The following is a 27,805-nucleotide window of genomic DNA, read 5'->3' as shown; positions in this document are numbered from 1 at the left end:
ATTCCTACTTTTTCTGGGCTCCTTTGAACACGCCATGTCAGATTCAACAAACGTTAACTTCAGTAAATAATTGTAAATAATCCTGGTTAAACCTGATGCAGTCCACCTGTGTGTAAGTGAGGCACGTTTCGGGGAAATATAAATCTGCATTAATATTATTATTATTATTTTATAGTAGTTGGATGATTATACAGGGTTATTGCACAGGGTGTTTACCGCTAAACAGCCAAAGCAGTTTACTAAAGCCAGGATCAGTCTGTTAGATTAACTTTAATTTAGACCCTATCTGTGCCTTGAAGTCATCAGAGAAGATTTTGGTTTGTTTTACCGGATATTGGAGAGAATATGCAAAAAAGAAAAGTCCAAATAGAGCTGTATGACTTCTGAAAAGGATCTTCCAAAGCAGATACTCGTCCGATTCTTCCTAACTAACATCTGAGTATTCGGGTTAAGAGCAGACGACCTCCAGCCAGGACTTTAAGTTTAAGTGTAATTAGATTAGATTAGATTAGATGAGCTTTATTGATCTCACAGCGGAGAAATTCACTGGTCACATATTGGCATAGTAATTAAAGAAGGTGCAAACAAGGACGAAAAAGATGCATTAGGAATAAACAATATACAGTATATCAAGATAAAGAAGAATTAATAATAAATAAAAATAAATGTAAACAATCAGATAAATAATAAGCAGAGACAGAGCTGTAGTCATCAGAGGTTCAGAAATGGTCCGGTTTGCTCCTCCTGTGTTCTGCTCTAACATGTTCATTTGTTTTCTCATAACATTTGGGAAATTATGGGGAAAAAATGAATCTATTTCAGTAAAGCAGCACACCTGGTCCACTAGATTCAATCTGTAGCACTGCTGAGCTGTGAAATGAACGCTGGGATTATTAGAATCCTTCTGATTGCTCGATAAAAGATGCTTCATCCGTATTAAAATAAAGGCCGCTCATGATGTCTTTGGCTAAAATAGCTGAGAAAAGGTTCATTTTACCTGCTTTGGTGAGAACATTTCTGCAGCGATGATATGAAAGAGGATTTTTGGAGCAGGATATTAAGGTGTGTTAGGATATTTATCGATGATGATGTGTGAGTTTATTACACCCTAATATTAGCTGCCTGTTTAGTGTCAGAACTGATGTTTTCCTGGTTCCTCGGTCCGCCTACATACAGTTATAATGTTAATTCTGCATGTGGCAAATATTTGGGAATGGAATGAGAGCGGCGTCCTTCAGCTAAGAACAAAGTGTGATATTCTGATAAGGCTGGAGCCATGGATGCCTCCTCATCTGGTAACGTGTATAATGTAAAATATGATGATGTGGCAGACTGGAGTATAAAATACTTCTTTAAAGTCGCAGGGAAATCATATTTAAAGGTCAAATAATTCTGGCTTAAACATGTATCTTTATCAGACCATATTGTCCCAAAATTTAGGAAATATCTATTTAAAAAAAAAAAAAAATCCTGTCTTAAAATCTGTGTTTTTTCCGTTATTTTCTGCAGGCCAGTTAGTTCTACGTCAGCCTGAACACCTAAATTCAGCCAATCATATATCAACGCTCATCTGTCAATCAATTTTTTCGGTCATAGCATCTTGATTCATGTGTCGCAGCTAATATGCGCTAATATACGAGTTGCGTCCCAGTGTTTACGGGGATGGACGTCTGTGTCTTCAGCAGGCGTAGAGCTAACAGAACTGGCAGCAGTTGAAATAAGAATCTGCCAGTTGAAATAAGAAACCGACTTGTTGGCCGTTTCTCAATTCACAAGAACACGAGTATAGACTCGCGTCCTCGCCAAGTCTGTTATTGAGAAGAACCCAGGAAAGTGTGGACTCTGGGAGAACCGGAGCACGCAGCATAAATCTGGGTCAACTGGAACAGAAGCGTACTGATGACATCACCACACGCTCAGCTCGTCTGGAGCTGCATTTCACCTCCTGTTATTATTAGTCTCTGGATAATAATAAATTATGACTTTTCTAATTTAGTGGGGGAATATTAATGAACACAGTCAGATAAAAAAAAAAATCAAATGAACATTATGCCATAAAACAAAAAAATTGGCATCAGAGCCAGCGGTCCTTCACACACGGCTATGCAGAGAGAGGGCCGCTGCAGACGGGCTAACGTTAGCCCTGGCCGCTGCGGACGGGCTAACGTTAGCCCTGGCCGCTGCGGACGGGCTAACGTTAGCCCTGGCCAATGGGGACGGGCTAACGTTAGCCCTGGCCGCTGCAGACGGGCTAACGTTAGCCCTGACGGCTGCAGACGGGCTAACGTTAGCCCTGGCCGCTGCGGACAGGCTAACGTTAGCCCTGGCCACTGGGAACGGGCTAACGTTAGCCCTGGCCGCTGCAGACGGGCTGACGTTAGCCCTGGCCGCTCCTTTTTCTGTACTGATTAACACCAAATTCATTACATCATCACGAACGTATTAGTTTTAGGTATAAATAATGATCCATTGATCATTCCTTGCTGACCGGATGTTTCCTTTAATATTACATCCAGGCTCAGATTTAAACATAAACACCACTAATTAATGCTAAATATCTTCTGGTCACCAGGAGCAGGCGTATAGAAAAGGTACTGCTGGAATATTTCAAGCTTGAAGACAGTCGACATATTTTCCTGTTGGACAGACCTTCTAGGCCTTCTAGGCCGACCCTTCATATAATAGCTATAACTGTTGGAGTCATGGCCATGTCAGAGCTCCAGAGGTGGAAAACTCCAAAGGTACGCCTTTTAAAAAAAAATATTCTATCAAGTTTGTGCAACACACAAACAAAACAGACCCTCAGCATGATGCCCCCACCACCATGCTGATCAATTAGAGCAGTTGGATGGCTTCATTCCTCCACTAAATTTTTTTATTTCTGTTTTTCAGAGATATTACAGGTTAGACGGCAGAACATCACTAGACTGTGAGGCTAAAAACTAAAGATCAAACAGAGAAATCAGGCTGGAATCTCATCTGAGCTTTAAAAATGAAAAGCTGCTTGGCAATGAACAGCAATAAAAAACATTTTCTGTTTTGATTCCCAACAGAAAAACTCCTCCTTTTACCCGATGTATTCCAGCATCCTGCTGCCATGCACGTGGGCATTGTCAGTTTCACTATAGCTCTGTGCACCGTGACGTCACCATAAAACTCAATAGTGGTGGTGCGCTGTCACCTATGGTTCCGTACAAGGTGCGCGGTCACTATATTTCCGTGTGTGATGTGTGATCATACTACTGAGAATTATTACATAAGTGTATCTTTTTGGCCGATTTCTGGAACTGAGTCGCATCCTGAACCTTTATCAGATGGAAACCTCTAACCAGATAATGTTGCTTATGGGTCGATTGACAGGGTTCCTACAGCATAAGGCGAGTTAAATTCAAGACTTTAAGACTTTTTAATGCCACTTGAAATAAAAATTTAAGACCAAATTCACAAGAAACACAAGAAAAACCTGCTTGCGAAAACTTAACCCAAAGGTTTATTTTAGCATAAACCACTGCACTAATGTTTCAAATGTTGAAAAGCTTCCCATACAGGAAGAAAGCTAAAAACACACAAAAGACAGATATATTTGAACAATTATTTAACTGAATTCACAAACTTTGTTTTAGCAGGGAACAAAACAAATCAGTTTTAAAGCCCCAACATAACCAGTGCTAAGTCTTTTTGCAGCTATTTTTCTTTGTATGGTTTTCTTAGTATGTTTGATTTGGTGATAAGTGGAGGCGTTGCAGAGACAAGGGTGGAACTAAACTGAGAAATACCGGCTGTTTCTCTGTAACTCCATTTTGACGCTTTGTGTTTCGACTCCACTGCCTTAATTCCCATCGTTCTGAGCTTGAATGACTTCTTGCACTAAATCCACTGAGCCTCATGGATGTTCCCTGGTTTTAGCCATGGAGGAAACTCTTTTGGTTACATTTACACTTGCTCATATTTTCCAGACAAAAAGTGAATGGTGCATCTCCCAAATGTCCCGGCCGCAACAACGCTTTATTGGTTCCGCTATCGGGACGGAACCAATAAAGGCGAGCCGTTAGTTTTTTTCTAAATGATAAAAAAAATGTCAATTTTAACGTTTTATTTAGATTGCAAAATAAATCATAATAAAAAAAATCTTATTTATGATGTTTTGAAAATTAAGACCTACGAAAGACTGATTTAAGACATTTTAATACCAATTAAGGCCTTAGTTTTATTTTGAAGAATTCAATGCCTTTTAAGACTTTTTAAGGACCCGTGGGAACCCTGATTGTTGTGTCGATATGCCATTGATTCAGAGGGCTCCTTGCCTGTCTTTGCCTAGGCCCCCAAATTTCCCAAATCCGCCCCTGGAGAAAGCCCTTTATAACCTGAGCTTCTGTGACTTCATTTCTCTGCTACTTTTGAAAAATCCCAGCAGGTGATGTTGCAGTCCGGCCTACAGGGGGCAGCTTCCACCCACTCTGCGTCCACACCAACCCAGTCTACTTCCTTCTCTCAGTTCCACAGCATTTTAAAAGTTGGTAAAGTTGGGCGACCAGAGGATGTTTGATGCGTGAAGAGGTGGATTAAATCCGTCAGATTAAATCCTTCAGATTAAATCCTTCACATCCGTTTTTGTAACAAACCCTCCAAACAGCAGCGCTTCATGACATGAGCAGAGAAGGACAGGCGGCTAAGTGCGCCCCACTCCACGGAGATCCCTGGATGAGGAAGGGCAGCCCACCGGAGCCGCGCCGCGCGTGGGGGGGATGCGCCCCGCGGGGATCGTGACCCATCGAGACGCGGCGGGATCGTGTCAGTGATCGGTGCCAGAGGAGCAGTAAGGTGTGTGGAGGGGGGAGGAGGAGGAGGAGCGTCTGGCAGACAGGTGCGCTCCTTCCCTCATTCTCCTTTCATTTTCTGTCGGTCTCCTGCAGGAACCATGGAGACCCGCAGGGACAGAAAGCAGCCGATGAAGGCGAAGACTTCCAAGCGGAAAGAGAAGAAATCTAAAAGTGGGAAGTTCGTCAGGAGGAAATCTCTGCGCTCTATCGGGAATTTCATGGGAAGGATCCTGAAAAGTTTGGGCACTTTAGCGCACTTCGGCGACGCGGAGCCGCCGGACGCAGAGGAGGACGACGGCGGCTTCAGGGGAGACTTCTCCCAGAGCTCCAGGGAAGGAGCCAAGAACCGGAGCTCCGCGGCCTCCTCTCAGCGCGGCTCGGTGAAGGAGAGGCTGTCCTGGTGCTACGGCGACAAAACGCCCGGCGCGCTGGGTCTAAAGAACCACGGAAACACCTGCTTCATGAACGCGGTGGTCCAATGCCTCAGCAACACCGACCTGCTGGCCGAGTACCTCGGCCTGGGCCAGTACAAGGCGGATCTGTGCCGCTCCGGGAGGGCGAACGGGGAAGTGAGGGCGGAGGAGGCGCGGAGCTCCGGGGGAGAGGTGACGGAGCAGCTGGCGTCGCTGGTTCGCGCGCTGTGGACGCTGGACTACACCCCGCAGATGTCTGGGGAGTTCAAGGTGAGGACGGGCGGACTGACGCAGATATGTCTGCGCTGAGGACAAGTTTACAGGTGCTGGTCATAAAATTAGAATATCATGAAAAAGTAGATTGATTTCAGTAATTCCATTTAAAAAGTGAAACTTGTATATTATATTCATACATTACATACAAACTCATATATTTCAGATGTTTATTTTGTTTAATTTTGATGATTACAAATGACAACAAATGAAAATCTCAAATTCATCATATCAGAAAATTAGAATATTACTGAAGACCAATAAAAACAAAGGATTTATAGAAATGTTGGCCAACTGAAAAGTATGAACATGAAAAGTATGAGCATGTACAGCACTCAGTATTTAGTTGGGCCTCCTTTGGCCTGTATTACTGCAGCAATGCGGCGTGGCATGGAGTCGATCAGTCTGTGGCACTGCTCAGGTGTTATGATAGCCCAGGTTGCTCTAATAGTGGCTTTTAGCTCTTCTGAATTGTTGGGTCTGGTGTATTGCATCTTCTTCTTCACAATACCCCATAGATTTTCTATGGGGTTAAGGTCAGGAGAGTTTGCTGGCCAATTAAGAACAGGGATACCATGGTCCTTCAACCAGGTACTGGTAGCTTTGGCACTGTGTGCAGGTGCCAAGTCCTGTTGGAAAATGAAATCTGCATCTCCAAAAAGTTGGTCAGCTGCAGGAAGCATGAAGTGCTCTAAAACTTCCTGGTATGTGGCTGCGTTGACCCTGGACCTCAGAAAACACAATGGACCAACACCAGCAGATGACATGGCACCCCAAACCATCACTGACTGTGGAAACTTTACACTGGACTTCAAGCAACGTGGATGAAGTGCCTCTCTTCTTTTCCTCCAGACTCTGGGACCTTGATTTCCAAAGGAAATGCAAAATTTACTTTCATCAGAGAACATGACTTTGGACCACTCACCAGCAGTCCAGTCCTGTTTCTCTTTAGCCCAGGCAAGACGCTTCTGACGCTGTCTGTGGTTCAAGAGTGGCTTGACACAAGGAATGCGACAGCAGAAACCCATGTCTTTCATACGTCTGTGTGTGGTGGTTCTTGAAGCACTCACTCCAGCTGCAGTCCACTCTTTGTGAATCTCCCCCACATTTTTGAAGGGGTTTTGTTTCACAATCCTCTCCAGGGTGCGGTTATCTCTCTTGCTTGTACACTTTTTTCGACCACATCTTTTCCTTCCCTTCGCCTCTCTATTAATGTGCTTGGACACTGAGCTCTGTGAACAGCCAGCCTCTTTAGCGATGACCTTTTGTGTCTTGCCCTCCTTGTGCAAGGTGTCGATGGTCGTCTTTTGGACAACTGTCAAGTCAGCAGTCTTCCCCATGATTGTGTAGCCTATAGAACTAGACTGAAAGACCATTTAAAGGCTTTTGCAGGTGGTTTGAGTTAATTAGCTGATTAGAGTGTGGCACCAGGGGCCATCAATTTTGAACCTTTTCACAATATTCTAATTTTCTGATATGATGAATTTGAGATTTTCATTTGTTGTCATTTGTAATCATCAAAATTAAACAAAATAAACATCTGAAATATATGAGTTTGTATGTAATGTATGAATATAATATACAAGTTTCACTTTTTAAATGGAATTACTGAAATCAATCTACTTTTTCATGATATTCTAATTTTATGACCAGCACCTGTACAGTCAGGTGGAGGTGGAGCCATTCATTCTATTCAGTTTATTTCTATAGCTCCAATTCACATCATGTCATCTCAGGTCACTTTCCAGTTCACCAGATCATCCAGTCAGTTTAATTCAGTTTTCTATCTAAGTAAAACCAGCTGATTGCATCGACTCATTGACTCTTCAGCAATCCCTCACACTAAGCATGCTTGTAGCGACAGTGGAGAGGAAAAACTCCCTTTGAACAGGAAGAAACCTCCAGCAGAACCAGGCTCAGTGTGAGCGGCCAGAGGACGAAGAGAGCACATCAAGTTAGTCACAGTCAGAGAAACAGGACTACACTGAAAAACAAATCAAAAGTTGTTTTAAAGCTGCCATGCTGTGGTCTGTTTTGTCCACTAATCTATATTTACAGCAAAATAACTCCAGTTTAGTGGTTTCAATACATCCTGCCTCTAAGTTGGGCCTTTTGTTTTAAAAATAAAAGTGCTTTCAGTGGCAGCCATTTAAAATGTTCCCACTTTCCTTCATGGGTCCTAGGCTGGTCCTTGACTGATCCTTGGCAGGTCCTTGGTTAGTCCTTGGCAGGTCTTTGGCTGGTCATGTACAAAAAACAATTTAAGCTCTGATCTCCATATGCTTAAAAAAACTCCAAAAAGTAAATAATTAAATAGTTTTTTGTATATTATGACTAAAGGGATACACACCAGTTGAGGTCGTTTAAAGTATATTTTTCATGCGACACTAAAGGGGTAAATGGGAATAACTACGGAGTAAACAGGTATTGATTATGGGTTTTCTGCTCTGATGGGTTAATGCTGATTTGACAGAACACCAGTCCTCAACAATTTCTTTTTAAACATAAACATTTGTTTTAAAATATTCTTTCTGGCATGATTTGTAGACATTAAGAGCTAAAGATGTGAGATGGATAAAGTTCAATTCAGTATTAATTATTCTTATCAGCACGAAGTGAAATGGATGCAGAAAGGATCAGGTGGGGATGTGCAAAGCAGGTCTGTCATTTGTTTTAAATTCCTTAAACATCTCTGGGTATCCAGACTGCATCACATCACATCATAAAAATCCCCTATTTAAAAAAAGGAGTTTATTTCCTTCTACTGATTAACTTCTTACCTATACAGTATATGTAACCATAGTAACATGTTGAAAGCCATTGTTAAGCTTTGCATACTGAGGATCAGGACCAAAACACACAATAGCGTCGCTTTTGGCAATCTTTAAAAGACTTTAAAACAGGATTTGTCACTGACTTCTGGATTTGGTTCGGTGATTAAAAACTTAATTCTTTACATCATTTTGTCATAAGATGACTTGGAATGATAGAATTTCAGAGCAGGGATGTTGAAAGGATTTTCTGAATGTTATGTTCATGTTGTGATATTCATAAATAACAATATTCAGCAGGAGGAAATGTTCAGGAACCTGCACTGTTTGTTGCTCCCGATCCTCAACATGCTGTTTTATAATTCTATTCAGTGTATTTCTATAGCTCCAATTCCCATCATGTCATCTCAGGTCACTTTCCAGTTCACCAGATCATCCAGTCAGATTGATTCAAAGTTTTCTATCTAAGGAAAACCAGCTGATTGCATCGACTCATTGACTCTTCAGCAATCCCTCACACTAAGCATGCTTGTAGCGACAGTGGAGAGGAAAAACTCCCTTTGAACAGGAAGAAACCTCCAGCAGAACCAAGGCCCATGGAGCCATTAAAAGAGGAAAACTAAAAGAAAATAAACTCTAATCAGATGTTTTATAACTGTTAGATCATATCTAGAATAAACATTTTTCACCCTACTTACCAAAACAAATAAAAACAAGAACCGGTTGAGTCTATATTGATCCACTATCTAAAGGAAGTTTGTTTTTTTTTCTATTGAAATCTACCTTCTAGGTTTGATGAAAAGAAACAGATTACTGAAAAAGCAATAAAGCAAAGATGTTAACAGATAAGTTTAGTAGGTGAAAGTTATCAGCAGGTGTGCTTTAAAATCACGGCCTTATCAGTACATAAAGTAGCCCAGGTGAACTCGATTTAAAAGGTAGAAGAAGAAACCAACTAAATTAGCTCCAACTCAAACTTTCCAGGCGTCTCTCACCAAGCGCTGTTTTTTTCCTAAGGCATGGGAATCACACTTTAAAAGCAAGTGTGATTGCTTTTAAAGTGTGATATCTGTAAAAAAAACGAAAACATACTGGTGGCCAGCATTCAGCAAAACCAAAAATAGATAAAAAAAAAAAAAAAGAGCAGATTTCTCCTGATTCAAACCGTTCTGCCATGATGGTTGTTTATTATTTGTATTGCGAGCAAACTGTAAAAAAAAAAAAAGTAAAAAAAAAAAAAAAACAGTCAAAATGATGGTGAAGATCCTCAGTCATCCAGGTCATTTATTCCAAAAAAGTAAAAAAAACAGTCCACTGGACTTTGTTTCCAAGTTTGAAGACATTTCACTTCCCATCCAGCTTTTTCAATTCAAAATTAATTTGAAGCTTTATATAGTAGTCCAAAAAAGTTGTTTTGGCTTAGAAAACTAAGCAAATTAAAAGGATAATTTTATTTTTGTCAAAGTGGGCATAAAAAGGCTTTGTTGGGCTCAGTGGCAGCTGGTGAAAAATATTTTTGGCGGGGGCTGATATAGCCTAGTGTATGTCTCCAACTAATCCAGAATAAGAATTCAAATTAACAATTGGACAATAAATACAATTTAACAGTAATGATTTAATTCACTATATAATAACAGTAACAGTGATAATTTTGGTCACAATAACCATGACGTGAAATTTTCCTACCCTACAACAGGGATGTTCTTCTGGCAAACGGGTAGATAAATAAGGATCTCACCGCATTTGGTGGAAGCTGCATCTCGTTCGTTACATTCGCCATCTTCCCTCTAATTGTCTGCAGCTGCGCATTGGGTGCAGAAGCCTGTTAAAGGGCAGGATTTTCAGAGCCCCAAGACCGTAAAATTCTGAGACGCTGATTGGCCATTAAATTATTAAATTCACCTAGCAATAGTACATGATTGGCAGATTCTATGCACTTGTGGGGCTGCCTGATCAGCGCCCCAAGACGGAGACGGTAGGAGTCTGTCTGTGGAAATCCACAAATGAATGACAGTAGGTAGGGAAATGTAGTTTATATCATTTGTTTTGCTTATAGGTACACAGTCTAGAGAGTAAAACTGACATTTATGAGTTAATTTCTAAAAATATATTTGACGTTTCTCTCTTCTTATCCAGGAAGCTTTTCAATTCAAAATGAATTTGAAGCTTTATATAGTAGCCCAAAAAACTTGTTTTGGCTTAGAAAACATGCAAATTAAAAGGATAACTTTATTTTTGTCAAAGTGGGCATAAAAAGGCTTTGTTGGGCTACTGAATAAAGCCTGGAACTCAACGCTATTACTCTCATTTTGAATTGAAAAAAGCTTCCTGGATGGGAAGAAAACATGCATATTAAAAGAATGAACGGGTCCCCCCCTTTGGAATGCGGGTCGTTTGGCTTCTTTGTTAGCCTGCAATGCCCCATACCTGTCTATGTCTCTGAAGGGGGGGTCATTAGAGGGAATAGTTGGCCTGGCTGAATAGGAGAGGTCTTCTGTTCTCCAGTAAAGGGGTTGGAGCTGCGATGATGGCGGGAAGGAATCAAATCTATCGCTGCTTTGTAGGTTTTTGAAAGCTGGAATTTGATTTCAGAGGAGTTCAAAAACAAGACTTTTTATCTTTTTACTGACAATTTTTTTTTTTTTTTTTAACAAACTTTATTTTGTTTTTAACAGGAATTGCATAGCCATACATTTACAATGTGATACATATAAAACAACGACCTCCAATCACTTCCAGGCAGAGAAAACATATATATATATATATATATATATATATATATATACATAAAATATTATAAATAACTAAATGTTTTGAGATAGTACAGTACAGTTTGTGCCCAGGAAAGTATACACGAAGGAGTAGACTGGGACAGAATGGAAATTATTCTGACCAACCAATCGCAGTAATGGCTGCCAGATTTCTGCAAATTTGTCAGAGGAACCCCGTGGTGATAACCTAATTTTTTCAAGTTTAAGAAAATAAACCATATCCCTCAACCAAAGCATGAAAGAAGGAGGCTGTGGTGATTTCCATTTAACGGAATAGTACACCCAAAACATGATTAGCCTTCATTTTCTACTCAAATAATGGAGGTCTATGGCGCCCGAGGCAGAAAGGTCCATAAAAGTCCACAAAAAACGTGTCAATATTCCTCCATACTGCTCGTCCAATGTATTCCAAGTGTCCTGAGTGGGTAGCGTCCAGAATTTACTCGAAACGAAGTCATTTAGAATGTTTTTAGAGCATAAACAGTAGTGTATAGGATTTCCTAAAAGCGCGTTCAGGAGTCTACGGAAACCGCGGCAGACCAAACCAGATGAAAGTGCGCATTCAGCTCGGCAAAGAACTTGTGCTCTTCCTCAACACTGAAGTCCTCAGACATTTTTCTTTCGTTGTTTCTTTCTTTGCACAGGTAAACAGCACATTTCTTCTTCTACGCTTGCATTATCGGCAGAGCAGACGCTGAATGCGCACTTTCATCTGGTTTGGTCTGCCGCGGTTTCCGTAGACTCGTGAACGAGCATTTGAGATATCAAAAAAGTACTCCAGAGTGTTGTTCAGCATGGGGGTGAGTAGAAAATGAAGGCTAATCATGTTTTGGGTGTACTATTACTTTAAGAAGAATTATCCTCCTTGCAATAATGGCCATAAAAGCCAAAGAACTTTCTTGGGAAGAGGACAAAGGACATGGCATTGAAAGCACCCCAAACAAAGCACTCTGGGGGTTCGGATCAGTTTTTCTGCCAACCACGTCTGATAAAACAACAAATATCTCTGTCCAAAAGCTCTTCAGCTGGGGGCACAACCAAAACATGTATAAGGCTCGATCAGACTGTCGGCACCTATCACAAACTGGGGAAACCGCGCTATAGAATTTAGACAGACGGGCCCTGGTATAGTAAACGCGCTGCACAAGCTTGCATTGAATAAGACAGTGCCTAGCACATATAGAAGACTTATGTACCCGGATTAAGATACGTGACCAAAACTCGCCTCTCCTATATCCTCCTCCCAGAGGGCCTTGATTGATCCTAAAGACTTGAAATAGATCCTACTGACTATTTTTTAACTCTCACAGTAATAGAGGAGAAAGTGGGTTCCTTCTATTCCTAAATACGGAACGATTCTGTTTTTAAAGGGACGGTTGGCAACCCTGATTAAACGTAGGCAGAAAATCAGGGGCCACAGATAGAAGATGTTCAACCTCTGCTTGGATTGCTCACTAACATTCTTCATGTGTGAATAGTTTTGCTCAAGGAAGCGGAAAACTGGTGAAACCTGTTGACAGTTTGTGTTTTTTTTAGCTGGAAACCTTAGCAGCACAGTAGGTATGTAGCAGTAGAGATCCAGATTTATAAATCTGATAATCAGTGGTGAACCAAAGTGAAATGTGTGAAGGTTACAGATGGTAACCTTCACACTGCTTTTCAATCTGTTGTTGTTGAATTAGTGGTAGTTTTGTATGGATATCCTGGTTGTAGCTCCGTGGTCCGGTTCTCTGAGTGGTTTGACTGCATTCCCAGACTTCCTCATGTGATGTAAAACCAGTCAAGGCTCCCTGTCAGAGATAAACAATCCGTCGTAAACATACGGCGACGCGTTCAGGGCTTTTGCCTGATGAGTCGCTTCACTAACAGGCGTTTTTCCTTTTCACAAACTGGGTGTTAAAGTCTTTGACTGAAGGAGCCGCTCAGCTCCTCCCCAGTCTGCTGCAGAGGGTGAAGGTGGCGTCCATGATGGATGGAAGCTTGGACAGCACCAGTCCAGAGTGCAGCCTGGGACAGAAACGGCCTTTCTCTCTAGTTTGTTCAGTCTCTTTCTGTCCCCTCTGCGCTGCCAGGGGCCCGGCAGACGACAGCGTAGAGGAGGGCTGATGCCATCAGAGTCAGAGAAGGTTAGAAGCAGGAGCCTCCTGCATGTTTAAATGAAGCTTAATGCTACGTTCAGACCACAAGTAGTCGAAGCACCAAAACGGACGTACTGCTTCGTTTTTGATGCTTGTTCAAGTTTAGTTCTGACTTGTTGCTGAAGCATCTTTGCTGCTCTAGCTGCACGGTGGTAAAGTGGTTCTGATGCGCGTTGGGCGGAGCTACCCTATCCTTTCTTTTCCTCTAATGGCAGCTAAATTTGCTGTGATCAGCGGGTAAAAAGTAGTTTTGATATGTTTTTAGGTGAGAAAGTCCGACTGAAAACATGGTCTGTGCAGTCAGTTCATCCAGATTACCATCCTGATTCTGCATCAGCAGCGCTGCGTCTGACTCCCTGTCAGCTCCCAGATCAGCTTTCCTGATTGGTTGATGTGGCGCGTCCAGCAACTAAAGTTAATTTTTCTTTTTTTTCTTTTTTATTATTATTTAAAAAAAAAAATAAATATATATATATATATTAGGGCTGCAACTAACGATTATTTTGAAAATCGATGAATCGGCCGATTATTTTTTCGATTAATCGATGAATCGGACACAAAATATTTTTTTTATATTAACCTCTTTATTCCAAAATAAACATTTTAGACAGAACAAACAAGCACACAAGTACAGGTTTCTCATTAACTGTACTGGTGCTATATGAAAAATAAATGTTTGTTTTAAAACTACGCAAACTTACATGAGAAATGTAGCTGTACATCCACAAAATATAGGCTACTTTGTTTCATAAAGAGCAAAAAGAGACAGGCATTTTTGTTTTTAAAAGCCCCTAAGGGGTTCAACAATAGGTCCCCCCATTTCAACAAATGAGTTTTTTTTAGACTAGAAGAGTTCTGCCTTTTAAGACAGGAAAGTATAGCAGTTAAAGTTGCTACTTGAGAAAATACTGAACCATAGAGATAAAAATAGCCCTGTGATTCAAATTATAAATTGTATTTGGAATAAAAATGAGAGAACTAGGGGTGCTAAAAAACACATCCTCCAAAGACAGATATTTACATGGGAATGTGGCAGATAATTAATTGACATATTACTGATCTTGCTGGATTTTATTCTGCTTTACTTCCATAAATTGCAGGATCTTCTTTACTTTATCTTTGCCAGAAGATTTAAACTTTAAAAGCCTTGCCCTCATAATTTACAAATTAATTTATTTATAAAGTAAATATAAACGCTGCTTAAGCTAATTCAAATGAAATTAAAAGTAAAATAAGTAGCCAACCTTATCACTGTCTGTAACCTACTAACACGGTAAGGAAAGCATCAGATGAGCTACCTGAGAAACTAACGTTACGTTTCCCCACTTTAAAACCAAACAAACATGGTTACTCATCCTGCTGATCAGCTCTCTTCACTGCCATTGAAGGCTCCGTGTTTTCTTTTCAGGTGCTGCGTCATAACAGTGGTGGTTCCGTGCCATGTTCATTTGTTTTTTACAAAAGTTGCATGTTACGACTTTTTTCGCTTTACAAAGGGCAGGTTATTTTAATTATTGTGATCAATTTGCGCCGTCAATCCCGGCGCATGCGCGCTTCATTTGCAGTCTGGACGCTGAGGGTAAACTCCTCACTAAAATCCTGCGGCTCGGACTGCACGCTGAGAGGGATTCCTGAGGGAGAGGGAGAAAGGCGTTGGGATGGGGGAGGCGCCCCACGGCAGGCAAATGCCGCTGGAGGACAAGAGTAGGAACGATACATGCTTTCACGTAAGAGTCTCCAAACGCCGCCAGTGACACCGTAAAAAGTCGCCAGATTTGTCGCTAGTCGCTTTTTAAAAAAATAGTCGCTGGAGGGGTCTGAAAAGTCGCTGAGTTGGCAACACTGCAACTGCAGCGCTGACTCGCTCCGCCATATTTTTTTTTCTTCCCCGGGATGACGGCGGCGGCGGATGACGCATTAATCGCGCGACACAACTAATCGATGATTAAATTCGTTGCCAACGCTTTTAAAAGTCGATTTTTATCGATTTTATCGATTCGTTGTTGCAGCCCTAATATATATATTTTAAATTTTAAGTAAAGTTCAGTTTTTCAAAGTGCAGCAGCTGCTGCTTTCACAGCAGGTCGCGTGCGTCAGAAGCTCATGATGCGCTGCTTCAGCTGCTCAGACGCACTGCAGGACCTTTTGCTGCGCCTTAATGCGCGTCAACCATTGACTTTGCATGTAAACTAGCTGCTCCTGCTGCTTTAGCTGTGAACGTAGCATAAGCGTAAATTCAATCTGGAAGACTCTTATAAGCTTCGCCTGAATCTCCTGCGATGTCCTAGCCTGACGTAGTCCGACTCAATTCTAGTCAGAATGAGTCTGATGCTGCTCCATAGAGCTGTGATTATGGGGCGTGTTTTGAACGAACCAGGAAAAAAAATGCCTCTGCACTCAATTGGATAGACCTACAACCAATAAGAGCAACGGAGTGCGTGACGTATGTTAAGCGACGCATAGTTGTTGTGAACAAAAATCAAAGCGTGCAGTTTCACGCCTAGAATAAGAAGATGAGCCTTGATCGCGTTTCTCTGTTCCTCTTTTAAAATTAATTTGCTGTCGATATCTTCTAGAACAGACCTAATAGCAGAATCTACTCACCTCAACTCTCCAGCGGCAGCCATTGTTGTTGTCACCCAAGCGCGCTTTGGTCACGTGGTTGATTACGTTACTGTTGATCATCTGTCCATCATCGTATAAAGCCCGCCCTGACAATATGATTGGATCGCCTGACAGTGGGCGATAATACTCGCGCTACTATGGAGCAGAGCCAGACCGAACTTCCCAACCTCAAACTTTGTGGGCGGGACTAAGTTCGGAATGGCACCCAGGCTAGCGATGTCCCTCTTTCAGCTCCAATCAGCTTGGAAGATCCCCTTCATTTAGCTCCTGGATAGTTTCTCTTTCACCCACCTCCACCCTCATTCTCAGTCCCACTCACCTTATTTCACCACCAGTGTCCGGGCCCTGAGAGAAGACTACTCTAATCCTTTTCTAGATTGATTCCCAGCATCAAAGTCTTCTGCCAGGGCCTGAGCACCAAATAATTTATTTCATTTATGTCTTCTTCTGCTTCTCTCTCCTTGAACCCCAGTGGGCCTCAGCAGATGGCCGCTCACACTGAGCCTGGTTCTGCTGGAGGTTTCTTCCTGTTAAAATGAGGTTTTTCCTCTCCACTGTCGCTACACGCATGCTCAGTGAGAGATATTGCAGAGAGTCGATGCAATCAGCTGGTTTTTCCTTAGATAGAAATCTTTAGAAGAATGTGAATTTGTTACATGTATAAATACATTTAATATTTTGTAATTGCAACTTTTTGAATTGTAGATATAGAATAGAATAGAATAGAAAATCCCTTTATCGTCCCACAATGGGGATATTATGGTATTGCAGCAGAAAAAGGTTATAGTATTGTGGTCACTCAATGTGGCCCTTAGAAGGTGTATAAAAATAGAAAAAGAAGCATAGTTAAGAAAATAAACAAATAAGAACTATGAAAATATTTACTTTAATATATTTGATACAAACTGATTTTTGTCACTGTGAGAACTTCAAACAACCTTTTTTTGGGGGGGGGGGGGGGGGGGGGGGGGGGGTGTTGGCCTAGTGCTTAGAGCAGTGCGGCTGTGCAGCGCTATAGGGAACCGCCTCACGGTGGGACCCTTGGCAGCCATTAGAACGTGCCAAAGGCAGCGTTCTGCGGCACTCATACGGTGGCCCTGAAGTGCAAACTGCAACTAAAAATCTAAAAGCGCAACTACATTAAGGAAAACATAATAACATTAACCTACCGGAAAAGGTAGGTACCAGTGGGAAACATGAGACATCGCTGATTGGACGACGGCGCCGTTTGACCCTTGAACCAGAAGTTGCGTCGTCTGAACAGTCCAGCTTCTTTTAAGTGTGTCTTCAGTGTACGCAAACTAACTGAAATTTCGTGATTAGTCTTGAGCATATCCAGTATCACCTCGTACGTATGTCCTGATACAAAATATTCCTGGATAATGGCAGCTATGTTTGGGGCGCCGACAATATCCATGTTTTCAAAAGCCGCAGTAGGCAGAATGACTTCCGGTTCAAAGGTCAAACGGCGCCGTCGTCCAATCAGCGATGTCTCATGTTTCCCACTGGTACCTACCTTTTCTGGTAGGCTAATGTTATTGTGTTTTCCTTAATGTAGTTGCGCTTTGCTTTATGTAGTTGCGATTTCCTTAATGTGGTTGCGCTTTGCTTTATGTAGTTGCGATTTACTTTATGTAGTTGTATTTTCCTTAATGTAGTTGCGCTTTGCTTTATGTAGTTGCGATTTCCTTAATGTAGTTGCGATTTCCTTAATGTAGTTGTGTTTTCCTTAATGTAGTTGCGCTTTGCTTTATGTAGTTGCGATTTCCTTAATGTAGTTGCGCTTTACTTTATGTAGTTGTGTTTTCCTTAATGTAGTTGCGCTTTGCTTTATGTAGTTGCGATTTCCTTAATGTAGTTGCGATTTCCTTAATGTAGTTGCGCTTTGCTTTATGTAGTTGTGTTTTCCTTAATGTAGTTGCGCTTTGCTTTATGTAGTTGCGATTTCCTTAATGTAGTTGCGATTTCCTTAATGTAGTTGCGCTTTGCTTTATGTAGTTGTGTTTTCCTTAATGTAGTTGCGCTTTGCTTTATGTAGTTGCGATTTCCTTAATGTAGTTGTGCTTTTCTTAATGTAGTTGCGCTTTGCTTTATGTAGTTGCGCTTTTAGATTTGTAGTTGCAGTTTGCACCTCAGGGCCACCGTACACGCATGACCTCAGGAAACCGGTTTGTACTGAAACTGAAATCTCGATTACAGTGTAAATTGTAGTTGACAATAAAGAAATTGATTGATTGCTCTGAGAAGGTTGCTAGTATCTGGTTAGTTCACCACAGCCTGTACTCTGGGTCCCTGAGCAAGACCCTTAACCCCACCCTGCTCCCCAATGGGATGGGTTAAATGCAGAGAGGGAATTTTATTGCTTTGTCTTTGACAATGAAATGACAATAAAGTTGAATTCTATTCTATTCTTTAGATGAAGAAACTAGAAAGATTTTATAATCATTAACTTTACTCTAAAAGGCCCTTATATTCAAGGGAAAGTCCTTCATCGACCTTCATCCCCCCCTTTGCTGTGATGGAGTAATCGGTGTGTATTTGCCTGTTCCTTGGTGAAACTGTAAAAAGGATGTTTACAGTGGGAGGGGCATTGAGCCTGGAAAGACGGAGCCCCCCCCGCTGGGATGACGATAATGGTGTTCAGTTAGAGGGAGGGGGAGAACGAGCATAGGAAGGATGACATTGCTCTTAACCCAACAGACACACTTCTAGTCTGGAAGTGATGCCCTGATTATTATTCAAAGTCCTTTTTTCTGGTGGGATCTTGGAACATTTTTTGTTAGCAGATATGATGATGAAGGATTTAAACCAGTTGCTACGGAAATAAGAACATCATGCAGTGCCTGCGTCTCGATTGTGAGAGACGATGAAGCAACCTACCTGCACTCAGAGTTTTATTCACAGTAAAGCCTGCTCAGGTCTGGGTCTGTGTTGCAGTTAGTGCAGATAGGAGCACCCCCCCCCCCCCCCCCAGATTGTTGGCAACCGCAGACAGGAGGCCTCTGATTGGTCAAATCTCCATATTTATTTATAGGATAACCAGCCCTTTAAACACGACAAACAAAATTCCTCTTATTGACCTGTGGCAATAAAAACACAGTTCAGAGCATAAATCTTAACTATTGTTTTGTTTTTGTAAAATACTGAAAAATGAAGTCGTTTTAAAATCATTCATTACTGATTATCATTTCTTTTCATAAATTGCTTCCATCGCACTACAAAAAGAAGTTAATATTTAAGAATCATCTGCTTAATTGGTCAAGTTTCGTCCAGTTTGAATTCCTTCTCGTTAGGAAGGAAATTACAAAAACTCAGAGAATATCTGGTAGATATTTCTATGTTGACCTGGCTTTTAAATATGAAACCCAGAATAAATGGATGGTGGGAAAAACGCGGTGCAGGGATGGATGATAGACAAGCTGATGGTTGGATGAAGAACACAAACGGATGGATGGAAAGTAGAATAGACCAGGATCAGGGTCGATCTTCGTCCTCTGGCATGGGAGCTGGCTCGGAGCTCGTCTGCCTGGCTGTGTGTTTCCTGGACGGGGCCGCCTGTGGAGCTGGTTGACAGTTGCCTTTTGTATCTATGCTTCTTTTTCTATGTCTGCTTCTGTCTCCTTGAACCCCAGTGGGCCTCAGCAGATGGCCGCTCACACTGAGCCTGGTTCTGCTGGAGGTTTCTTCCTGTTCAAAGGGAGTTTTTCCTCTCCACTGTCGCTACAAGCATGCTTAGTGTGAGGGATTGCTGAAGAGTCAATGAGTCGATGCAATCAGCTGGTTTTCCTTAGATAGAAAACTTTGAATCAATCTGACTGGATGATCTGGTTGAACTGGAAAGTGACCTGAGATGACCTGATGTGAATTGGAGCTATAGAAATAAACTGAATAGTGGATGAGTTCATCATTCTGTTAGTTAAATATGTTTTCTTCTATCATTTTTCACGCTGTTCAGATGTGATTTTAGTTGTTTTTTCTATTTCACTGTCATTAGTCAGGATTTTGTTTAAAAAATCCTGTGGAAATTTTGGATTTCCACGTCCTTATTTCAATTCAATTCAGTTTATTTATTTAGCCCCAGTTCCCAACATATGTTTTTTATGTGATCAGTCTTTTAAAAACACGAAATGTTAACATAATTGACCATAATTACAGAAATGCTGCAGGTTTCTTGATTTCTGCCTATAAGGGTAACAAATTAAGACTCTTGTTTTGTTGTTTTTCTATATTTTAAATTGTAAGACAGCGTCATTTTTTTTTTTTTAACTTAATTTTCTTCTAAAACCTTAAAATGTTTTAATTTCTAAAATCTGTAAAGTGACCTACACTGAAAAAAAAGCAAAAGCAAACTTTTTTGGCTTTTACTTAATCATATTTAGTTACTTTAAAACAATTGTTTCTTATTAGCAGGGTAGGACATAAAACAATTGTGTTAAAGTAACTAGATATGATGAAGTAAATGCCAAAAAACGGTTGCATATTTTTTTTCGGTCTGTTTTGTCTCCTTGTAGCAGCAGAAAGCTCAGCTCCTTTTGTTCAGGTCAGACGACAGTGATGTAGTGCATTAAGCTCTCCTTCTTTACGGAGGTTCCTCCCTGCTCCCTCTCTAAACGCTGACACTGTAGACATAGTCGAGCCATAAAGCAGATGAGGACGTGCTCCACCTGGACTCCCTCTGCTGAGCTGCACAGAAATGCTCAGCCCTGCTGTCTCTGCTTTCGCTTTGACTGCTAAACTTTTTAACCACAGCAGATGGAAGACCGAGTTTTTCTGAACGTTTCTGCAGCGCTCATTATGAGACATGTATGGGGGGGGATTTACCATTAGGCAGTTGCTTAGGGCCCCAAGTTCCTGGGGGCCCCATAAAACTCTGTTTCCATGTATGGTTAATACAACTATTCCCTATTAGTGCACATTAATGATGTTTTTGATTAAAATCCTTTGGCTAAAATGCCATCAGAACGCTGATAATATTAAAGGAATAGTACACCCAAAACATGATTAGCCTTCATTTTCTACTCACCCCCATGCTGAACAACACTCTGGAGTACTTTTTTGATATCTCAAATGCATCTGGAGATCTGGGAGGCTTCTTGCTGTCTGCTGACATTCAAATAATGGAGGTCTATGGCGCCCGAGGCAGAAAGGTCCATAAAAGTCCACAAAAAACGTGTCAATATTCCTCCATACTGCTCGTCCAATGTATTCCAAGTGTCCTTAGTGGGTAGCGTCCAGAATTTACTCGAAACGAAGTCATCTAGAATGTTTTTAGAGCATAAACAGTAGTGTATAGGATTTCCTGAAAGCGCGCACATGCGGAAACATGCGGATGTTTTTAGAGCATAAACAGTAGTGTATAGGATTTCCTAAAAGCGCGTTCACGACGCTACGGAAGCCGGCAGACCAAACCAGCGCATTCAGCTCGGCAAAGAACTCATGCTCTTCCTCAACACTGAAGTCCTCAGACATTTTTCTTTCGTTGTTTCTTTCTTTGCACAGGTAAACAGCACATTTCTTCTTCTACGCTTGCATTATTGGCAGAGCAGACGCTGAATGCGCACTTTCATCTGGTTTGGTCTGCCGCGGTTTCCGTAGACTCGTGAACGCACTTTTAGGAAATCCTATACACTACTGTTTATGCTCTAAAAACATTCTAAATGACTTCGTTTCGAGTAAATTATGGACGCTACCCACTCAGGACACTTGGAATACATTGGACGAGCAGTATGGAGGAATATTGACACGTTTTTTGTGGACTTTTGTGGACCTTTCTGCCTCGGGCGCCATAGACCTCCATTATTTGAATGTCAGCAGACAGCAAGAAGCCTCCCAGATCTCCAGATGCATTTGAGATATCAAAAAAGTACTCCAGAGTGTTGTTCAGCATGGGGGTGAGTAGAAAATGAAGGCTAATCATGTTTTGGGTGTACTATTCCTTTAACATTTCTCTATCTGGAGAATGGGGCTGTTTTATGTCTTCTCATTCAGAGGGCACCCTGCCTGTCTTTGCCTAGGGCCTCATATTTTCTAAATCCGGCCCTGGTTCCACTGCTTTTTTCTCTAATTAGCTTCTAACAGAGGGAGCATATGTTGGTGGACAGCATGGCTGAAGTGGCTACCCTGCTGTGACGGCAGATAATAAAGAAACATGAGGAGGATTGTATCCTTGCTGCTTCACTGAGCCCTCCAACATGAGACCGTTTAGATTCTTCTTCTTGCTCTAATTTATGTGAGAGAATAAATCAGTCCTGAAATATTCAGCTGTGCTGGAGCTTTATCACAGCGTTGGAGTCCACTGCTCTGGAGCGATAAAACGGCGTGTTCATCCACGCTTTGGAAGGTGGGACAGAAGCAGCTCCCTGCGCTGTCAGCGGTGGATTTACAGGCTCGGCTGGGAATCCTCAAAGAATCAATTTCTGAGTTTTAGAAAAACCCAAAGTGCCTTCAACTGGGCTGTAAGGCACAGAGAGGCCGTTCGTTTTACACATCCTTCATCCTTTCTTCCTTCTGTGGCGATCAGCTGCAGTTTCCCGGTGACTGGGGCCGTTAGATTATTTCTTTTACTTTTGCTCGACTTTGGCCCATTTCTGTCTTTAAACCTGCACCCTTTATGTTCCCCACTGCAGTGAATTCAGAGGCTGATGTCTGCAGAAGGAGCAGTTATTATAATCCCACAGTCGCCTCCACTGTAGGATTTCCAAGAGACAGACGTTTCAAATGCTGCATGGCCCAGCATGGATAGACTTTTAAAAAGGATGAAGTAGAAGATTCAAACCCAGGATCCTCTGTTGAGTCAACATGCTGTCAATTTTACATAGTCAGCGTTTTGCATAGTATGTTAACTGAGCAAAAAAAGGTGGAGTTTTTGTTATCAGAGCGGCTGATTATTGGTGAAGTGGGAGATTCAATCGACTCGCTAGAAGGTTTCTCGATGCATCACTTAAGATAAGACTAAAAGAACCATTAGAGTTCATTAAAGGTATACTATGCAACCGAGGTGTGATTTTCCAGCGAGGCTCCCCCCAGAGGGCGAAAGTAAAAGTGCACTGTCGATAATATGCTCAGCTGGTCTCCTGGTTTCTCCGTCAAGCCAGGCGCGGTTGTTTTGAGCTTAGCAGACAGGCAAACGCAACGAATCACCATGTCTACTGCGGTAAGAGAGCCCTTTTCCTCTTTCTTGCCTGCTCCGACATGGGCTTTCTTTGTTTTCTCGCTGGTTCCGCCATGATAACTGCACAAATATGGCCACTGCGCTAGCAACGAGCATGCCTTTCACTGGGGGCGTGTAGCAGTTCTCGCCGTAAAGCAAGACCGACTCTCGCGATGCATGAGACTTCTGAGCCTGTGGGTGCGGGCCGAGGGCTCCTGCAATTACAAGTACGGTATTTCCCCCACAGACCACCAGGGCGGCCGAGAAAACCTTTGTTCGACCTGAAATGAGTAATTTAATCATCCAAAACGTTATGGAACACATTTATTAACTGAAAAATGTTGCATAGTATGCCTTTAAGGGGGAAACTGATGGGGATAAATACTTCTAAATATGTTATTATTTCAAAATAAATTTCTAATCTTTAATAACGAGTGAAGCTGTTTATTTCATCGTCAGATCGGTGACATATTTTTAAAAATCTTGGCCCATAGACTCTGGTTAGAAGTTGTCCAGCGCAGCAGCTGCTTTCCAAAGCTAAAGATAGGAGCATCTTGGGGAGCAGCTCTCCTGCACCCAGAGCTGAAAGCAGCTTTATTTTCACCCCACCTCCCGCCACGGCGCTGATGTCACATTCGTCTATAAGAAAGTGCGGCTGATTGACGGGTTTATTGAATTATTTAGCAACAAGGCTTTGCTAACTGCATGCAGTGAGGCTAATGCTTTAGCATTTATTCTGCTTTCCTTCAGGATCTGACCCAGCATGGATTAATGCTACGTTCCCACTGCTGGCCCTTTTGCTCAATTCCAATTTTCTTTTTTTGCGTTGCCGTTCACATTACCAAATGTATGCAGCTTGTATGTGATCTCCTGTGTAAACTGCGTTCATAAAGCTTAAGTGTCCCGCATTTGCAGTAGAGGACGCAATGACGTCATTAGTCAGCAATCTCTGTGTTTACTAGGGATGGAACGGTTTCTGAAAACCGTCCAAACCGTTCGGTTCGACTGTCTCGGTTTGGTTCGCGTGAGTTGCGTTCGGTTCATGCGCTGCTCCTTTTTCTCATAGGCGAAGCGTTTACACTCCAGAGCAGAAGGTGGCGGTACTGCGACCAAAGCCAACCACCAGTAGTAAACAAGAAGAAGAAGCGAAGCAGCGTAGCCGGGTGTAGCAGAAAAAAATCAGTTGTTGTGGAGAATTGTGTGGGTATGGCGAGTGGGAAAGAACAGGAGTTGGAAGACGCGCCAGCAGCACTTTATAGGTCTGCTGTATGGGACCACTTTGCATTTAGAGTGACCTACGATGACGGAGGAAAGAAAGCTGTGGATAAAAGTGCAACAGTGTGCAAGCATTGTGCAACACGTTTTGTTTATGCTAACAGCAACACGACCAACATGTCATGCTAACCCCGAAATCCCTCATACTCCGTCAGCGCTGCGCCCCAGACCGGCTGCTCAAAGCAAAGCCTACAGCCTCCACTGTGGCTCCCGTCGCTCCGCTCTGAGTTCCTTGGAGATCGTAGAGGGCATGCGCCAGATGATTAAATTCAAAGCAGCAAAACATACGGAAATGATCCAGGGTTTCCGTAACCTGACTCCGTCAGATGGATTTGCTCTGCATATCCATCTGGAAACCTTCCGTTGAAGTAATTTTGGGAAGGGGCGAAAATACTGGTTAGCTGATTGGCCTATGTTGGTGATAGACGGGCCAAATAAACCAATCAGATCAACGAAGCATATGACGTACTAACAGAGCGACGACGAAGAGGAGCCAATTGATAGATCCTACTCTTGCCGAAACCAGTCGGGAGAAGAGTAAAAACATCTTTTCCTCTGAGAAAAGCCTCCAGAGCAGTGTTTTGCTCTTCTTTCAGTGAAGAAATACTCTGTAATTCCCATAAAACTTGCTCGATAGCCACGCTAATGCTAGTTTCATCGGCTGAAGCCGCCATGTTCTTTAGACTGAACTGTCGCGCTTCTTGTTGCGTCACACCTCAACCCGCCTCAAAGCCAACGCTGATTGGACGTTCGTTTGGTGAACGGCTCCAAATTTTCTTTAACGGAGAGTCTCCAGACTGATCTGCGAGTGAAACCTTGAAAGCTCGCAAGATCAGGATGGTCTCACGAGGCTGGGCTTTCTGCGGATCATTAAAAATAATTACAATTCATTAATTTTTTGGGATTTTTTCATTAAGTTTTATGGGATTTCGGTGTAACAATCAACATATACCGAACCGAACCGAAAACCGTGACCACGAAACCGTGAACCGAACCGAACCGTGGATTTTGTGAACCGTTCCACCCCTAGTGTTTACGGAAGTAACCATGGATGGTAGAGCTGGAGCTCATGTAGCGATCTTTCCGAACCTTAAAAACTCAATCTTTTCAAAATGGTTGTCCACCACGGTTGTTGTTTTTCTTCCCGTTTCTGTGTAGAAAGACGCAGGAAAGTCGGATAATTGCGACCTGGCCTTAATGCTCAATTCCGATTTTCTTGTGAAATCCAATTTTTTTTGGCTTTGCCGTTTGCATTTCCAAATATCTGCGACATTTTGAAACGGCCTGGATCACATGGTAAGAAACCGGATCTGTGTTGTTCAGATTGTTATGAAAAGATGAGATCCTGGTCACATATTTGCAAAGGAATCAGATTTGGGTCACTTCAGGCTGCGGTGTGAACGTAGCCTAAGGTATGACTGATCTGAAGAAATATCCAGAACATTTTATAATGTATTTTATCATTTTTGTTTGCTGGCATACATGTAAACACACTGGTGTGAAACCTTAGTATACATTTAATTGGTTTCTGCTATATGTGTATTTGGAAGTTTGAGCGCCTCCTGGAGAAAACTCCCCCACTGTGCAGAGGTGATCAGTGCTCAGAGTCTGTTCCGCTCTGAAAGCAAGAAGCAGCAGAAAAATGAGATGGTGTCTGATTATACTAATGTGTGAGCAGCGCATGCAGGATGTAGAGTTACAACAGTGAGTCTGTCGCTGAGGAATCTACTCTGGCCTGTTTGGCAGACTGTGTTTTTTTTTACTTGATGAATGTTTATAGTAAATTCCTGCCCTGCCAGGTCTCTGATCCGTCATTGTTTACGCAGCAGGGAGATGGATGTGGGGAGGGGTGGAGGTGAAGTAAAGGTTTGAAGGTAAAACTCTTAATCTCTGGGTGGTTTTGATGCAGGGCATGTTGTTAGAGTGCAGCTGACCTCCCAGAGGTCATGACCCCGATGGTGGAGGCTACACAGACGTACATCTGGTGATGATCCTCACTAGACTTTCACTCAGGCTGTTATCTTCTCTGTTGTTTCTGTTTAGGGGAAAGCTCTGCGTCCTGCAGCTTTGACCTCATTTTCCAACATAAAGTGATAAAACGATCCGCCCCGTTAATCAGGTGTTACTCTGGCCTCACGTCTGCATGGAGGTAAAATGTTCTCATGTGTGGAAGTCATGAATAACAGAAGATGCAGAGGTCTGCAGACAAGTGAAGCTCATGGTGTTGCTTGATGCAAACATGTTTAGTTTTAGGGAGGAGAGAAGTTTCTTTCTAGATGATTTATGGCCTTATTGGAATTAGTGTGGATGAAGCCTTAATGTGTAGAAAACCATACTATTCATATCAGCCATGACATAACTAAGCTTGGACACACACTGCCTGGGCTGCTGCATCAAATGACGTTTCTTTCTGAGGATGAACACTGAAAACACTTGTAACTTTAAGTGATCTTTAAATCTAGATACTCTTAATCTAGATCAGACTGGGCTGAACAGTTCTGACGTTAATCTCTCGGCTCACCTGAGCCTGATGCTTCCGCCCACCTTTATCCTCTCCTTGAGCACCTCAGAGGTGTTTACTCAACGCCTCCGATCCCACCTGACCCGTGTCCATGTTGGCTTGAAGGAGAGTCTGCGTCTGGAGGAAGTTGACGTTTCATCCCTCCTGCTATCAGTCTCAGTTGCTACTAATTTCCTTATTTTATTTATTTTCTATGTTTGCATTGTTCTGCTTCGATGGACATAAAATTACTTCTGTATGAGTAACACATCTTCTGACCAGCTGAGCGTAAAACGTTTGTTTTTCTTCTTTTCTGTGAACAGAATCTTTATTATTTAAAGAATTTAAAGAATTAAAGGAAAAGTCATCAAGGAATAACCAACGGATCATTATTTATACCTGAAACTAATATGATTGCGGTGATTGAATGAATGTAGCGTTAATCAGTAAAAAAATAGAAATTATTTTTGTCGCGATCACTGAGTCTGGGAGCGGCCATCTTTGCCCAAATATAGTAACCCCTCCCTCCTGCCATCTTCCAGCAGTGACGTCACGGTGCGGTAAGCCTAGCGCCATTCTCCCCGCTTTCCAAGCTAAATCAATGGGAACTACTAGACACATCTGCAATCAACAACAATTATTGAAGATTTCCAGAGGACTTCACCATTGAAATTCACCAGAGCTATAGTGAAACTGACAATGCCCACGTGCATGGCAGCTGGATGCTGGAATACATCGGGTAAAAGTGAAAAAAAGAATTATTCCACCTTTCTGATTCCTGATCCTCCATGCACGCGTACTAGTTCTGGGTTTAAATAATGATCTATTGATTATTCCTTGCTCACTGGACTTTTCCTTTAACACCAGGGTGTCTGCGGGTCATTACAAATAATTAAAAGTCATTAAATTATAATTTTTTTTAATTAATTGGTATTAAAATTCATAAAATTTGATAATTGTGGCATTAAAATCCTTTGGTAAAGAAGCTTGAGGTGACGAAAAGGCTAGAGAATGGGGAAAAATGCAAATTTGAACCAAAGTGACGGGAAAAAGAGGAACTCGGGACATG

At 42.0% G+C, this 27,805-nt stretch overlaps 1 protein-coding gene across 1 annotated transcript in view; it reads left to right on the top strand.

Annotated features, from left to right (window-relative positions):
- Positions 1–4,587: 4,587 nt before the first annotated feature.
- The window catches only part of usp43a (ubiquitin specific peptidase 43a), a 190,538-nt gene continuing 167,320 nt past the window's right edge, over positions 4,588–27,805 (top strand). Inside the window, exons 1-2 of the mRNA XM_038269632.1 lie at positions 4,588–4,821; positions 4,914–5,503. Coding sequence (XP_038125560.1) covers positions 4,919–5,503 — 585 coding nt within the window. The 5' untranslated portion in view covers positions 4,588–4,821; positions 4,914–4,918. The remainder of the gene's footprint in view (positions 4,822–4,913; positions 5,504–27,805) is intronic.

This window comes from Cyprinodon tularosa, unplaced genomic scaffold (genome assembly GCF_016077235.1).
Source record: "Cyprinodon tularosa strain WSP-4 unplaced genomic scaffold, ASM1607723v1 ctg732, whole genome shotgun sequence".
NCBI classification, from domain to species: domain Eukaryota; kingdom Metazoa; phylum Chordata; class Actinopteri; order Cyprinodontiformes; family Cyprinodontidae; genus Cyprinodon; species Cyprinodon tularosa.
Note: the sequence above shows the minus strand (reverse complement) of the source record. Positions and strands in the feature narration are given on the sequence as shown.